At 39.0% G+C, this 15705-nt stretch overlaps 1 protein-coding gene across 1 annotated transcript in view; it reads right to left on the reverse strand.

Annotated features, from left to right (window-relative positions):
- gbe1b (glucan (1,4-alpha-), branching enzyme 1b) overlaps nt 1–15705 on the reverse strand; it is a 102705-nt gene that overhangs the window by 44202 nt on the left and 42798 nt on the right. Inside the window, exons 11-12 of the mRNA XM_026193026.1 lie at nt 6351–6461; nt 6085–6256 (exon numbers count right to left, since the gene is read on the reverse strand). Coding sequence (XP_026048811.1) covers nt 6085–6256; nt 6351–6461 — 283 coding nt within the window. The remainder of the gene's footprint in view (nt 1–6084; nt 6257–6350; nt 6462–15705) is intronic.

Below are 15705 nucleotides of genomic sequence, written 5' to 3' on the forward strand. Positions count from 1 at the left end.
GCGCCGCCAGCTCCCCAATCCTTTCCAGGTGACGCTCGGACTGGTCCTGCAGCTCTTCCTGCTGGCGACGCACCTCCGCCGCCTGCTCCCGCTGGGCGGCCGCCATTTCGGCCACCCTCTGGGCCAGCTCCTCCATTCCCTGGCTCCGATATGGACCCGCCGTGCTGCCTCCTGGGTTTCGGCACCAATGTGGCGTGAATAAGACACGGCGGGACCACGGAGCAACGTTCAGAGTCATCTTTATTTACATCTCACCACACCACAACACCCCCAAACCCCTCAGTCCCCGTGTTTTTAACTAGGCGGGCGTGATTAAGGATGCCGTGCAGGTGCGTCCGCCCTCCCTGCACGGCACCGCAGACCACGCCCCACCACACAGTTATACATTTAATAAATCACCAAACGAATCCAAGAAACGAGCAAACCTGTTCCGACAATTTGAATTTGTATTCCCTCAGCTGCAGACTCGCTGCTGTTTAAATGTTTGAAAAGGAAGATTAGATATAAACAAACGTCAAACATAGACTCAGTCTGCCTTCACATTTGATATGAGGCCAGCACGTACAGTGGCCTCAGCAGGCTATTACTGAAATACACGTGCTATATCATAAACTATGATATAAACAGGGAGGTCCTATTAACATGTTTAGTTTTAAAGGACACCTTCCTGCCTTTAGTCTCATTCATGAGCAGTATTCGTTTTCTTCTAACATCCAGAAGTCTGCACAATGTGTTTCATAGTTTGTAACAAGCCTTTGACAGGTAAACATAACATGACCGAAAAAGCAAAAAAAAAAAAAAAAAAAAAAAAAGAGAGAGAGAGAGAGAGAGAGCGAGAGAGTGTTGACATAAGAAGAGAAAATGCTCTCAATTATGGAGACAGGCAAATGGTTCATTTATGTTTGATGTGTGTTTATTCCTCCCTAAATATCGTCGGTGAAGTTCGCCATGCACGTCAGATTTTCCTGCGCATTTTTATACCTCTGCCAACAGAGAGAGAAAAAAAAATCACATTCTAACAGACAGCTGGTGCTTAGAATACAGTTGAATAACTATTAAAAAACAGATGATATTTAGATGATAGTTCAGTCTAACACATGTGCCAGTGAACCATTAAACGTCTGTGAAACTATGCAGTTATGAAACGTAACTTTAACCTCAGCCAAACCGATTTGCTCAGTTGTAAATAAAACAGCGAAGTAAACGTGACCCGACAGACAGAACCTGAGTGAATGAAGTCCAGCGTTTAACCACTGAGAGCTAAAACTCAGCTGAGGTTTGAAAGCTGTGTGCTGGTGATTGGACATCAGCCGCTGATGAAGCTGTTCGCCTATAAAGTGCTCTGTAAGGAAACAAGCTCCAGCAGCTCTGCGCTCGGGGAAAATACTATATTTACTTATCTTGTGCAGTTAAACTGTGACTATCACCAGGTAACTAGGCGTGTTTCTTGAATTAGCAGCAGGTGTTAAACAGCTGGCAGATGAGGAGGAGGATGCATGCAGGTAAACTGAGGGTCTGCTGAGCTGATCGCTGGTTTCGTGAGAAAAATGTCAGCTCGTTCTTTATGTTACAGAAGCACAGAGACACAAGACCAGGCGGAAAGAGACGATCGTTCGGTGAAAAAGAGAATCTGCGAATGCAACATGTGGAACACGGAGAGTGGAATATGTAAACAAACCGGTTAATGTACCCCCTCGGTGCGCTCTGCATGCTAACTGTTAGCAGAGCTAGTGAAATCTCTGAAAACATCTGAGCACTTTTGCAAACATGTTCTATGTTGACAACCTGACCAGACATACGGCGCGACATTCGCGGCTAAAACACTGTTAAAAGTGTAGCTGGTGACAGAAAAACGGCCTGTGATTTGATCTGCATTCTGGGATAACTGGCTGCCCCAAGTCTACACAAGCAATCGATTATCTAGGATCGACCTGTTTTGACTTACTTTGCACGGCAACCAATCAAATGTTAGAGAAGCTGCACGGGCAGCGTTAACCCCGCCCCCTGAGTTTGATGGGTGAGGCTGACAGATAAAATTATTTCATGATGAGAGCCAGGCGTCAGGACTGCCAAAATGAAATAAATAAATATATCATTAAATAATTAATTAAATGTGTCAATAATTAATTAAATGTGTCAATAATTAATTAAAATGTGAAATACATAAATAATTAATTAAATATGTCAATAATTAATTAATTAAATGTGTCAATAATTAATTAAAACGTGAAATACATAAATAATTAATTATATGTGTCAATAATTAATTAATTACATGTGTCATAACTATTTATTTAATTAATTAATTCCAATTTTAATTAATTATTGCCACATTTAATTAATTATTTAATGGTGTATTTAATTAATTCATTATGGCAGTCCTGGCGTTCCATACTATTGTGCTTGGTCACTTTCAAAGCAGTGATGCTACAACCTCTGTGGCTGACAGATTAGCATGACAAATGGAATCAAAGTTGCACCAATTTTATAGCAACAATTATAACAATTTGGAAAATGAAGTTTGTCAAATTATCTATCAACAGTGATTAATTTAATTGTGTGCAACACAACAAATATCTGTGATATGAAATTATTTGCTTGAGGTTATGATTTTCTGGCGCGCCACTTTTAACACAAATGAAATTCCAGTTCCCTTAATATTGGCATGTCATCTCAAAGACCTTAAGTCGATTCAAGGTGTTAAACTTGTATCTGGTAGCTTTCCACTGGAACTTTCAATATGAGCTAAAAACGAATTTTGATGTAATAAGGTACATTATTATTATTATTATTATTATTATTATTATTATTATTATTATAATTATAATAATAATAATAATAATAATAATAATAATAATAATAATAATAAGCAACACAAAAAGGCCAGAAAGACCAATGAAAACAACTAAAGTGCATGGCGATAGATTTATTTCAATGGTTGAGAAATCACCCTTCACAACATCTAGCCCACTCAAGAACACTCTCAGGTGGTAAGTCAATCTTTGAAAACAAGAGATGTTTTCATGAATGAAAATACAGTGAGTTTATAACAAGGTGCAAACCCACTGGTTACACTTAAGCTTAAGAAGTCCAATTTAAAGTTCACCAAAAAAATCTCTAAAAGAGCCTGCACAGTTCTGAAAAAATGCCTTGTAAAGATGAAACCCAGATTAACTAGAATGATGGGAAGAGAAAAATATGGAGAAGGAAAGGAAAAAGTCATGATGTGACTCATACTGGATCATCTGTCAAACATGGAGGAAGCAGTGTGCCGGCATGGGCTGTATGGCTGCCAGCAGAACTGGGTCACTATTGCTTATTAATGATGGGACTGCTGAAGTAGCAGAAATCTTACATTCATCAGTACAAGTGCAACACTGATACCCAGGAAAATACTCTATACCATACATACCAAAAATTAAGAGGCATTATTCATTTTATTTTTATTAGAACAATACAAACAATAACTTAAATGATGATGCTATTTTTTAAGTTAACTGACATAGTGCAAAGATATGAAAGCTCTTTAGTACTACAATGAACTGGGAGCACTGACTTCTCAAAATTCCTTCTAAAGCATTGTTAAGTGTCAGTGAATGTGAACTACTTCTGCTGCTACTGAGTGGAAGAGCCACGTACCTGCCTGAATGCAGGTGCTGTGTGAAGCTGTGTATCAGCTGGAGGAGGCGAAGACTGCGCTGTTCAAATCGATACTGTTGCAAATGAGTCCATCTAATCCGATATCAATTTTTAGTAATGATTTGTATCTGAGAGTCAATTTCTTGACCGCTGTAGTCCTGGCTCAGATTCAGCCAAATGCAACAAACATGGGTTCTAGACTTAGGGCAGACTTTCATTCAAGGATTAAATCCAGTCCTTATACTTAAAACACTGTAAGTTTGTTGAATTACTTTTGAGCCTCTGAAAACAGAGGTCTGTGTATAAAAAACAGATCTAACTCCTAAACTGTTGTAAAATCCTTTGAATATAAATTATTCTTTGAATAATTTATTGTTATTGTACATGTACAACAAAATAATGGGTGCTCCACACCATCTCTCTCTATATATCTATATCTCTTACTATTTATCTAATTTCAACCCACAACCTTGTTGCTGTGAGGCAACAGTGTTTCAATGTAAAGCTGTTGAAATTGTGTTCACACAACAGCTAGGTGTGATTTAGATGTCTGCTAAACTTTCCCTTTTGAACTAAAATTTAACCCACTTTGAGTCCACACATCGATGCACCATTCCGACCTCTAATCAATGGAAAATTGCTCCGTGGGTGGGTTTAGGCCGGGATAGCAAGTGAGCAAATTTTGTAGTATTTGCCACAAAAGAGTGATTGAATTAATGAAATCACTGTCAAATCGACTTTTCAAGTATTGTTTTGTCTCATCAACTCACCGTGATTCTGAAACTGCCAGAGTGGTTGAAAGTAAACGTGGCAGCAAAATCCATGCGAGACAAGCGCCAAGAGTGCAGCAACGAGTGCCTCTGAGCTATACTTTAGCCAGAGAATCAGATATAATTACTATCAACTGTCCTGCAGTTGTCTTTTCTGACATCCTAATCATTATGGACTGCCCTGTTATGATTGTCCATTGAGAACAGCTGTTTTGACTGTGCTTCTTTTCAACAAGCACATCAATCCACTTATCAGAAGTCGACAGTCTTTTCCCGAGGTAAAAATTGGACATCTTGGTGAACAGGGATTGATAACAAATTCAAATGGTCAGCACAGGAATTGTTTTATTGTTTGACCTGAGCACCTGGTCACCAGGTGGAGCTAAAATGCTTTGGATCACACGTACAAGCAGTATTTACATTAAGCTAGTGAGTGGCACGTTCAAGGAAATCCTTTCCTTTGAACCAAGGTCAACTTCCATCATCATTAATTATCACTTTATTATCTTTACCAGCAGGCCTTGACAAAGTCATGCCCCTGGCTCAGACGATGAGTTGAAAATGAAGAGCATTTCAGCAATGACTGAGAACCGACTCCATTTGAGCAAAGGGGAGGGGACCTGTTTGACGGCTTTTGCCCTGTATTTTATGATCAAGTCAGCAAAGCGATGTCAGCCCCACTTCAAAATGGCCCTTTGATGCTTATCATCGGCCTTGACTTATTGGCAGCAAGCTACTTCAGCTCCATGAAAGAAATACAACAAACCATATAAATGAGCACTTTCCCCGAATGAAAAATTCATCGAGTTATTTTTAGCCTTGATGAATTTGCATTTTCATTATTGAAATGGTAAAAAGAATTCATTTATTTATTTATTTTCTATTTCACGCTCAAACAAAAAAGCACAGTATGCTACAAGGGTATACAGAAAATAACTGTAGCTAGAGTAATAACAGCACTAGGTAGGGATAACCTTATCAATTAAATATTTATCCTAAAGCCTCTTACTGCTTGTTGCCTGCGTAACACTTGGATGGACAGGAGAATAAATGCGTATTTATATCTGTTCGGTGAACACTAAGGGATTGTTGTGTCTGCCTGAGGGAAGAAGTTCAAATTCAGGAAGAATGCGGTGCATGAGGGGGATCTGAAATGATTCTCCTCGCCGTTTTAATAAAAAATGAGCCAAACAGAGGGGTGCTGCCTCACAATCATGACCTTCATCACCTCTTGACTGTTCAGCATTTCAATGTTAGCTGAACCATGTTGTTATGTGGTATGATTATCTAACAATATTGCCTAATCAAATAGCAAGATGTCATGTAGTCTGTTTTATTTTATCTTATGTAAAAATGAGAATTTATATGACATACATATTGTATTTAGTTATGCAAAATCACTCTCATATTACCTGCAAAGCATATTAGAAATCTTTAAGCTGTCATGTTTGAATAAACGGCAAGGAATATTTGAAGATTTTAAAGGTTTGAATTTGCTATGATTGTTATAAAAAAAGTACAATAAAAATAACAGAACTATACTACATGACACGAAAAAGAATCTTGTTAAAGATAACAAGTTCAATGCAATATTTCTTAAAGCCTGCTTAAAATATAAATCTGGCATATAAAATCCATGAAATGTTAGATTTTATGGATTAGCATGGTGACTCACCCATGAAGTTGAGGTAGCCTTCTCCACCCAGGCCATGAGTGATGAGGCGGATCATCTTATGCAGCTGCATGCCACGGTCTATGATGGCTGTCATGGGGATCAGGGAGCTCATGTTGGTGTACATCTCCTTGTCCATCAGCCAGAAGGCCAGGCTCTTATCGCCAACCAGAGCCTGCAAAGGCAGTCCGTGTTTCATTATTCATACGTTCACGCTGAACTAATGCAGACTTCACTGGCACAACACAAGACGTTGTAGAAAAGTTTACCTGATCGTGACTTTCGGCATAAGCTATGCACTTCTCTCCGTATCGCCTGTTGGTCAGTGTGTGGACGATATTGCCTATGTTCCAGTCCTCATCCTTTAACTCCTTCAGGATCTAAACAGTGACAGAGACGGGTTATTGAAAAAGGGTGTGATAGATGTGTAGCTGAGAGAGCTGTTCTGGCCCTGACTGATGCCTAAAGCTCAGTGTTTCAGTTCAGTCTTTCTTCCTTTCCTGAGTTTTCTCTGGGTTACACTTCTCTCTCAGATCAATCTCTGTTTTGACATCTCTATATCCGCACTGTGAGTTATGTCTATCTTTGAATGGTGGTAATGGAGTTTTTAATAACTTCACTACAGCCCATGGGTAGTAAGGCATCAGCTCTCTCCACCTGAGATGGGCAAGGTCAGAGCCTCTCATCCAAACGGAGGGATTCAACAATAAATCCAAACATGGAATCAATGCCCCTCCGCTAGCCTGCCTACATGCACACTTTCTGCCAAAGGAGTCATTTACAGAGGTCAGAAGCAAACACGGAGGTCACCAAAACATGCACCCAAAGCCTATCCTCCCACAGAATGTTGCTATACAGTCGTACTAACTGGCTGTAATTGCCATTCCATTAACAAATAATAATAGAGCTGAAATAATTATATGTACCGCAGTTGGCAGAGAGTGGGTTTAATAAATAAGAAATGCTAGAAAGCTACAGTAACATTATCATTTCTAAAAGTGCCCTCCAAGAACCCTTGGCAATAGACATACAGCCTGTCTGACTGGTGGGGGAGTTGGAAAACCCATTTCAGTGACAGGCTGAGGTCTGCTCTGTGGAATTGGCAGTGACAGCTGATTGACATGTCAGGAAACCTTTATATTACTCTACAGAGCCATAATCCTCTGAGTAAAGAGAGTAAATTGTGCCGATCAATATGTCTGAGATGAACTGGCTGGTCCACCTAAATAGAGGCTATCCCGCTCTATATATCACCATCTGTTCACATTCACTTCTCCTCACCTTAGCCTTGTGTGGCCATATTAGTCATTGCCAGTGCTACCAGAAAACCTCAGTAAGGTGCTTATTATCTACATGTACTACAAATTCTCAGATGTTTTAACTGCTCGTGGCTTGCCTTGATCCTCGAGCTAAGCCTTGTCCACTACTCTCTGGATTGAGGTCAGCCGCAAAACTGAGCAAATAGCACATCTAAAAGTCACTTACAGTTACAAACAATATCTAATATTTTTATCACCTAAGCTTCCCACTGATCAATGTATATTAAAGATGACAAAACAAATGAGTTATTAGTAGTTCATTTAGAGTTTCTGTTTAGTACTTTTGACTCTTAAACTACTGTATTTTTCGGACTATAAGGCGCACTTAAAAATCCTTTGATTTTCTCAAAAATTGGACCTTATAATCCGGTGCGCCTTATGCATTAAAAATGTTTTAGTACGACTTTGGTAAGCTATGATGCTTACGAAGCGGGCAAGTTAAGCCACTATCTGCCAATGGATCGTGGATGCCTGGGCTAAGGTATCAGTCTCAAGTGTCGTCCGAGCTTTCACGAAGGCCGGAATCATCGTTGAACAGCTGAGTAACGGTAACGAGACTTACTCGGATAATGACAAGACGGATCCGGGCATGCGTGATGCCGAAATCGCCCAACTGTTAAACTCAGACACTGAAGATGAAGAATTTGATGGATTTGTGGAAGAGGAATGAACTGAAAAAGTGAGTGTAATGTTCTCTATTTTATGTGTTACAACAATGTTGAGAGTTGTTGTGAATGAGTTGAATAAAGTTCGACTTATCTGACTGTTATGTTTCACTTAATGCGCCTTATAGTCTGAAAACTACGGTACTCTTTGGTCTTGAATATTTAGGCAGAAAAGAGAACAACTTCCGTCATAATATTTAAAAGGTAACATCTAGAATCAAAGTAAGTAAGTTTTTCTTGTTTTTTTTAATCCCAGTTCTATTTGTAAAATAATGTCACAAAATAAACGGCTTTATAATGGAAAACATAATGGTAATAATAATTGTAAGGCAAACAGTCATTTCAGGGAGAAGTGGAAGTCAACCTAAGAAAAACACATCACATGTTGAGGTGAGTATAAAAAAAAAAGATTAAATACAAACCGTTAATTTAATTCAAAGTGTCTTGTTAGGGAGGACGGTTTGGTCTAATAACACAACATGCAGATAAATTCAACTATAAATTACACATTAAACATCAGCTAAATGAAAATCTAAAAGATTGGCATCTTTTTGTTCACCTCCAGCTCGAGTATCACAGCTAGAGAATCGAATCTACAGGATATGCCCCAGAGATCATCCTAGTTGCCTCCACATCCACGTACAATCAGACATTTTACACTTCCTTATGAATCATTACAATTCAATTCAACCACAAAAGTGGTCTGGGAGCAATTAATCTGGGAGTGGGACTGTTGGAGCAAAGACAGAAGTGAATGGGTTGACGACTTCTCTACCACCAGCTCACCCACATCAGCCCCGACCAGCCGAGCTTCCTGGCACCACTGACACTCCACTTCATCAATGATAATGAGCAGTGCACAAATCTTACTTTACAAGCCTGCTGTCAGGAGCCAACCAGAGTGCCCAGATTAATTAGGCAGAGCCAAAAATAAAATTAAAAAAAAAAAAAAAAATCTTGCAGCGCAGGATGAGGTCATCTCACTGTCACAGACATGCTGTGACTGATTCAAGAGGCTCTCTTCCACCATCACATAGTGCTGGCAAGGACTTGGTGGGGAATGTGAGTCTAAAGCTCTTGTTTTACATTTTGTGGCTGGCCTGAGCATCCTGCCTCTGCTCTCTCTGCAATCACATTTGCTGAAAGTGTGTTTGAGTTTGCGTTGCTATGGGCACATCCTCTCTTTGCACATACAGTGCCGCCCCCAGAGGTGAAAAGGGAACAAAGGTGTGCAGTTCTCAATCCAGTGGATCAAGCTAATTTCATCCCATCTTTATATGTTCCCTGTTTTGAAAATTAATGAACTTTTCTGCCCACATCGGCAGGCTTCTCTCAGCTGAAAAACACTTGTTAGCTCACCTCACAGTTTTCCTGCAAAAGCCCTCGCTAAAGAAATCCTGCACCGCCAGTTAACACCACACAAGGGTGGCCTCAGAGTGCAATTAGCTAATAAAATAAAGCAGGACGAACCTGAAATGGTGCTGTCATTAAAGCAGGCAAGCAGAGTGTGACACTGGCAAAGGGGGTCAGACAGAGTGGGTGCCCTTTTAAGGCTGGCAAATAAATCGCTGACATGTTTACATAAACAGGCTGAACAACATCTTTGCTTTCTGGCAGTCTGAATTTTATTAAGCCATTGTAATTGAAAGTGTTTCTGCTATGATGGGCAGAGCAAAGTATGTGGTCTAGAAATAGATTTTCCCCCTGAAACTAATAAGGACAGAGGTGTGCGGACTGATATTTTCATTCAATTAAAATAAATGGAGGAACAGAAACAAGAATTGGAACAATTGACTCAGAGGTCATTCGAGTTGAACAGCTGAGAGAAGCAGAGGGCTGCTGGAGAATTCTCCGTGTCACCTTCTTTTATCCGAGCTGCAACCATGGAGCCCTCTACCTCTGTCGCCTCTAATTGTTTCAATTACATCTCAATCCACTGTAGCTGGAGGGAAGGGTGCTTGTTAAATTAAAGGGCTTTTGTAACATTATCCATTAGGAGTGACAGCATTTTATGGTGATAATCAGATCGAATCATCCAAACTTGTGCTGCGCGCCTTATCTGGTCCTCTCATTAGGATATCTTAATTTTTCACAGTCTGTTGGTCCTAACAGCCTTGTGCAGCCAAGTAAATGAGTCATATCAATCAGTCATGCTGAGGACGAAACACAGCGTGAGGTCCCAGCCAAAGAACTGAGAGAAATTCATCCGTGCACACATGTGAATCTATAAATAAGCTCACGGTTCTGTTGCTCTGCGTCTTTGTCTCCCTTTCCCTCTCTTTCTTCCTGCCTGTCTGTCTCTCGCCGTCTGTCTGAATGCCTGCCCTCCGCGCTTCACGTCTTCCTTCTCTGCAACACACACCTCACTGGAGGCTCCACTTCAGTCCATTCAAATCCCTCCCTAATTGACACTCTGTGAGAAGAGGCAAGGCTAGCCCTGAGTGCACTCCACTGACTATACCAAGGCATGTTCATATGAATGCTTCCCTGCACAGAAATACAAAAAATAAAAAAAATTGTTGCTCACTTGCTCTCCTCCAGCTTCAAGTCTCCTGAGGGAGGGAACAAATTTAATTGAAAATTGCAACCAGGAGAAGAATCTAAACAAATATTGCATTGCCAGCAATATTGTTTGGAAAGTAAAAGCAGCAAGAACCTCTCCAGAGGCATCCTGAGGATAATCCTGTGAAACCTCGGTGGTACAGCACTGCCTGCTGCACGCCTATTGCAAGTATCACAGAGGAAGGTCAAGTCTGGGACGATCTCTCTCTCTCTCCCCCTCTCCTCTACCTCCACATCCCTACTACTGAGTAAAACCCACTGCTGTGAGAGACAGACTTGATTAACGATGCGTTGACTTCCCCCACTGAGAAACACAAGAAACCATAGAGCAAGAGGATGCATGCGGTGCCGAGGTCAGACTCTTTATATTTTGCTTTTTCTCACCAAAATATGAGTAAATAAAACTTCTAGTGTGGGCTAGCGGATACATTTAAAAAGGCACAGTTTTACATGAATTTTAAATCAGACAACCTCTTTAGGCATTCTGCATACAGACATTTTCCTCAAATGGAAAAAAAAAAGCCTCTACTTTCTCTGAAAATGCTCAAGTGCACCAGTAAAAAAATAAAACATTACTTTTAAAAACAGTCTACGTTCATCTACTGGCTGAACCCGACAGACAGACACATCCCCAGAGAAAACTCACTGCAACTGTACTTTCTAAAGTAATAATTGCTGATTTCATCAAAACACATTCTGTCATCAAGCACAAATGGGGTCAGGAAAATATATTAGAAGTTGCGTGCTGGTTCCAAGTACTGTAAAGTTATCCAAGTCCTCCAGATGACACACACACACACACACACACACACACACACACACACACACACACACACACACACACACACACACACACACACACACACACACAGCTCCAAAGCAGAAATAGCTGCTTGAACCTGTCCATGTTCATTGGGATGCTGGTGCTGTCACTGTGGCTAAAAAACTAAAAAAAGAAAATTATTTAATAAAATCCATAATAACCTTATTTTGTCTCTGGGTGGATGGTGGGGCGGGTATGTGCTTTCTGCTACTTGGCTTCAATATTATATAGTTATGGACTTCCATACCTGATGGCTGAACAAATATAAACAATGTTTTTCCAGTGTGGGCCATCAAGCACTTTCACAGTGGCAGTTTGGGCTGGAGTGCCAAACTAAAGGGTGCTTCAGCAGTTGTTGTGGAAGAAATGAGAATATTTGGTGCCCAGAATTTTCCATCCAGTCTGAAGCAGTGTTGTATGATAACACGTCGTTAACACCCAACACTGTGATACTGTTATCAGTTATGCCCATAATGAAGAGTTATTGGAAGCACTCATGAAGCTGCTTTTGTTAAGTAAAAAATTCGAGTTACTGGTTGTGTACTCATCAGGAGTATTAGCATACTAAATATATACAGTACATAAGTCTTGTTGACCGATACCTATAGACATACAGTACAACGCAGCTCCTTTTGTAGCGTCATCTGCCAGACAGGAAGCTAATGAATGCCTTTCCTCCAGCAGGTTTTTCTCTGCATGCTTTTTGTTTGAGCTTCCTTCCCTGAGCAAAGAGCTGTGCATCATGCTGTATTGGATAACTGATGGTGGGCTTCACCAAAAACGAAAAAAGTAAAACCTCTTCAGTCAACATGAAGACTGTTTTACAAAAAAAAAGGAAAAAAAAAGGTAAAGGGTATAGGCTTTTCTCAATGCAGCATAAACAAAAATAGACCAAAGCCTGCAAGCTAGTTCTCCCAGACAGCTCAGGCTCTGCTGTATCATACACATGTAACATGCCTGGTTTTGTTCATGTCATATACCAAACAAACTTACCCAATTTGGTTGCCTATGCTGCAAATTCCTTCTCTCTCCCCCTGACATCTCAGTGATGCTGCAGCCCTGTATCACTTCCTGCTGATTCAACCCTGCCATCACCCCAGCATCCCCCTGCATGTTCTTCTCAATTTTGTGTGTGTATCATATATGTGGTGAGTGAAGATATGTGTAGCAGAGATACCAAACTCTAACAATGATCATCTGGTGCAATATTTGTCATAATGAAAAATAAGACAGAAAACGTGGATAAATAAAAAGGTAAACAGAAATTAACATCTTTGATGAATTCTATTCTAGTAGTGGGATTGCATTGAAATAAAAGACACGACCACAAAGCAATTATTAATCAAGAAAAAATACCTGCTTCTCATTTCGACCTCCAACTCATCAATTTCACATTTTATCTTTAAACACAGAGCTTTCATGGTAGACCAATATATTAAAACTCTACAATGAGTATATAGCTAAAGATATCTACGGTATATCAGCCGTCCCCAACCTTTTTTGTGCCACGGACCAGTTTATGTCCAACAATATTTTCATGGACCGGCCTCTAAGGTCTTGCGGTTAACAAAATAAACAAAAATAAAACCAGTACCGGTACCAAAAAAATTGACGATTTATTCATAACACACGGGAAAAGACCCAGGGAAACAGAGTTAACGATAAGAAATGATTTTAAAAAAATAAACACTAAAAACAGATAAAAACCCTGAAAACCACGCGGCCCGGGGGTTGGGGGTGCACTGCTATATATAACTAAAGAAAATGTACTATGAAAAGAAAGATTTCTGTTAGACCCATTTTATTTTTAATTTCTTTAATAATAAATAGATAATCTTAAATTACACTGCAAAATATAAAAATCAATTGAAACCTGAATGGCAGAGATCCACCTGAGGAAAATATAAATGTCCAGATTTAGACACTACAAACAATCACTTCCTGCATAGTGTCATTTGAATGCCACTGTTGGAATTAAAAATGCATTTTTTGCACATCTTCACAGCACAGCTGTCTTTGGTTATAGATGACAATAAGCGTCCTCTTATTCAGCCTACCTACCCTGACAGTCAGCGATGGGTGATAAACCTTCTAGCTGAACCCTTTCTTGTGGCACTCTTTAACTATTAAGTTTGTATAATCGTTTTGGAAAAATCAAAACAGCACTGAATACAGACAGAAAAATAACCCTTGCTTTGATATCATAAGCTACGTCAAGGACAGACATTCAGAGTGAATAATGAATAATGTGAAATGTAAAGGTGACTGCCAGCCTATTTAAAGCCTCACTTAAGAAAAAGGAAAAAAAAAAAAAAAAACATCACAGAAGAAATTTCCGCCAAGATCAGTGACTAGATGACCTTCACATTATTAAATCTCATTTTTCTTCTCATTCACGGAAAAAAAAGAAAAAGAAAAAAAATGTGCACACATCCATGCAAAGGACTCTTAAAAAAAAATTACTGATCTAAGAAAAAGGTCATTATGAATGAATAAGTCAAAAGCTTTTCTTTTTCAATAACAATTGTGTCGCTTCCATCATTTATTCATAGCTCAGTGTTTGCATGGATAAATACTGACCTTCCCACTTGCACAGTGGGTAGCATTAAGAAGGGGAAAAAAATAAAAAGGGTTGCACTGCTTTAGAAAAAGCAACAACAAAAAACTTTTTCAGTTTGAATACCCTTAAAACCTATGTATAAAAAAAGATTTCAGAATTGGGTTCAATGTTATCTGTTTTTTTTTAATATAACAGAAAGAATACCAGAAATATGAAAACATACATTTCATTCTCACGTTAATCCTCCTTAGGCCTTACAGTCCTGGGTTGATTTAGTGACTGTTGCCCATCTTGAGAAAGAGTTACCAAAACAAACCCTTACTAACATCAAAGCCACCTTTATCATGAAGGTATTTATAATGCACAGGCTTTAGGCTTTACTGTAAACACTGAAAGGATTTAGCCAGTGACAGTGGTTCTTATATTTTAGAAATCAGCTACTACAATCATTTCTCCAGAAAAGTTAGGATGCTATGTAAAATGTAAATAAGCTGTAAGGAAATTATATGCAAACCATTTAAAATAGTATTCAATGGGAAGTGAAAAAAGACAACATATACATTTTTTATATAATATAATTTCTATTGTAATAATAATAATAATTGTAATACTTTGAAATAAATAAGGCTTTTTCCTTAAAAAGAGCACAAAAAACGACCTATTTTAATAGTTCAAACACTAAATATATATTTTAAACTATCATACTAATGAAAATAATTAGGGAATAGTTCAGATGTGCTGTGTGAAAGAAAAATCGAAAAAAAATCAGCAAATACTTGACTGCGAGTAGGCGAGGTTCGACTGTATATCGGTCAACACTGATGGTGCCTTATGAGAGATGTGCAAAGTAACCGTGCCTTGTTCACTTAATTGCTATACCATCACCAATGCTTGTTTTGCAACTATCTGCTCTCAACAAGCCATGGTCCTTTTCTTTCCCCTTCCCCTGAGGCTCTGGTGTCCATGATATCCAAAAATAATTTAAAATTTTAAGTCATCAGAGCTAGTGTGGCGTTCCACTGTGTCTCAGTCAATCATACATTAGGACTGTAACCAGAGAAGGCATTCTTTGTGAGTCTTGTTTATCTGGTTTTTTTTCTTTTGGTATAATTTTAATCATTATATACGTGGATGCAGGGACAAACTGCATTTGCTGACAACTGTTTTCAAAAGTGTTCTTAAGCCCACGCAGTAATTTCCACAACAGGATCATGTTTTAATGCAGTGCTCCCTGAGGCCTTGAAGATCACAGTCATTCATTATTGGTTGTCAGCCTTATCCCTCGAGTACAGAGATTCATGTTTACTCTCTTAATCTTTTAATGATATTGTGTACCATAAATGACGAAATCCAGAAATTCTTTCTTTTTTGTTCTTAAATTAAACTACTTTGCCTACACAGTTTTTCACTGAATAGTAAACCCTTCTTCACGCTTTTTTTTTTTTAAACTGAGAAACCCTGGCTCTGTGGGATGTTCTTCTTACACCCAATCATGTTAATGACCTGTTCCTAATTAACCTAATTAGTCGTGAGAAGCTCCAACAGGTGTGTATATGTATGTGTGTACTTTTGAGCACACAACCTTTACAGTCTTGCAGGCAACTTTCTGAATTATACAGCTATTTCTGCTATTAAATTTAAAATGAATACACAGTAGAAGGCTTTTAAAAAAATAAATGTTTGTAATTTCAACAT

Source organism: Astatotilapia calliptera, chromosome 14, assembly GCF_900246225.1.
Source record: "Astatotilapia calliptera chromosome 14, fAstCal1.2, whole genome shotgun sequence".
Lineage (NCBI taxonomy): Eukaryota > Metazoa > Chordata > Actinopteri > Cichliformes > Cichlidae > Astatotilapia > Astatotilapia calliptera.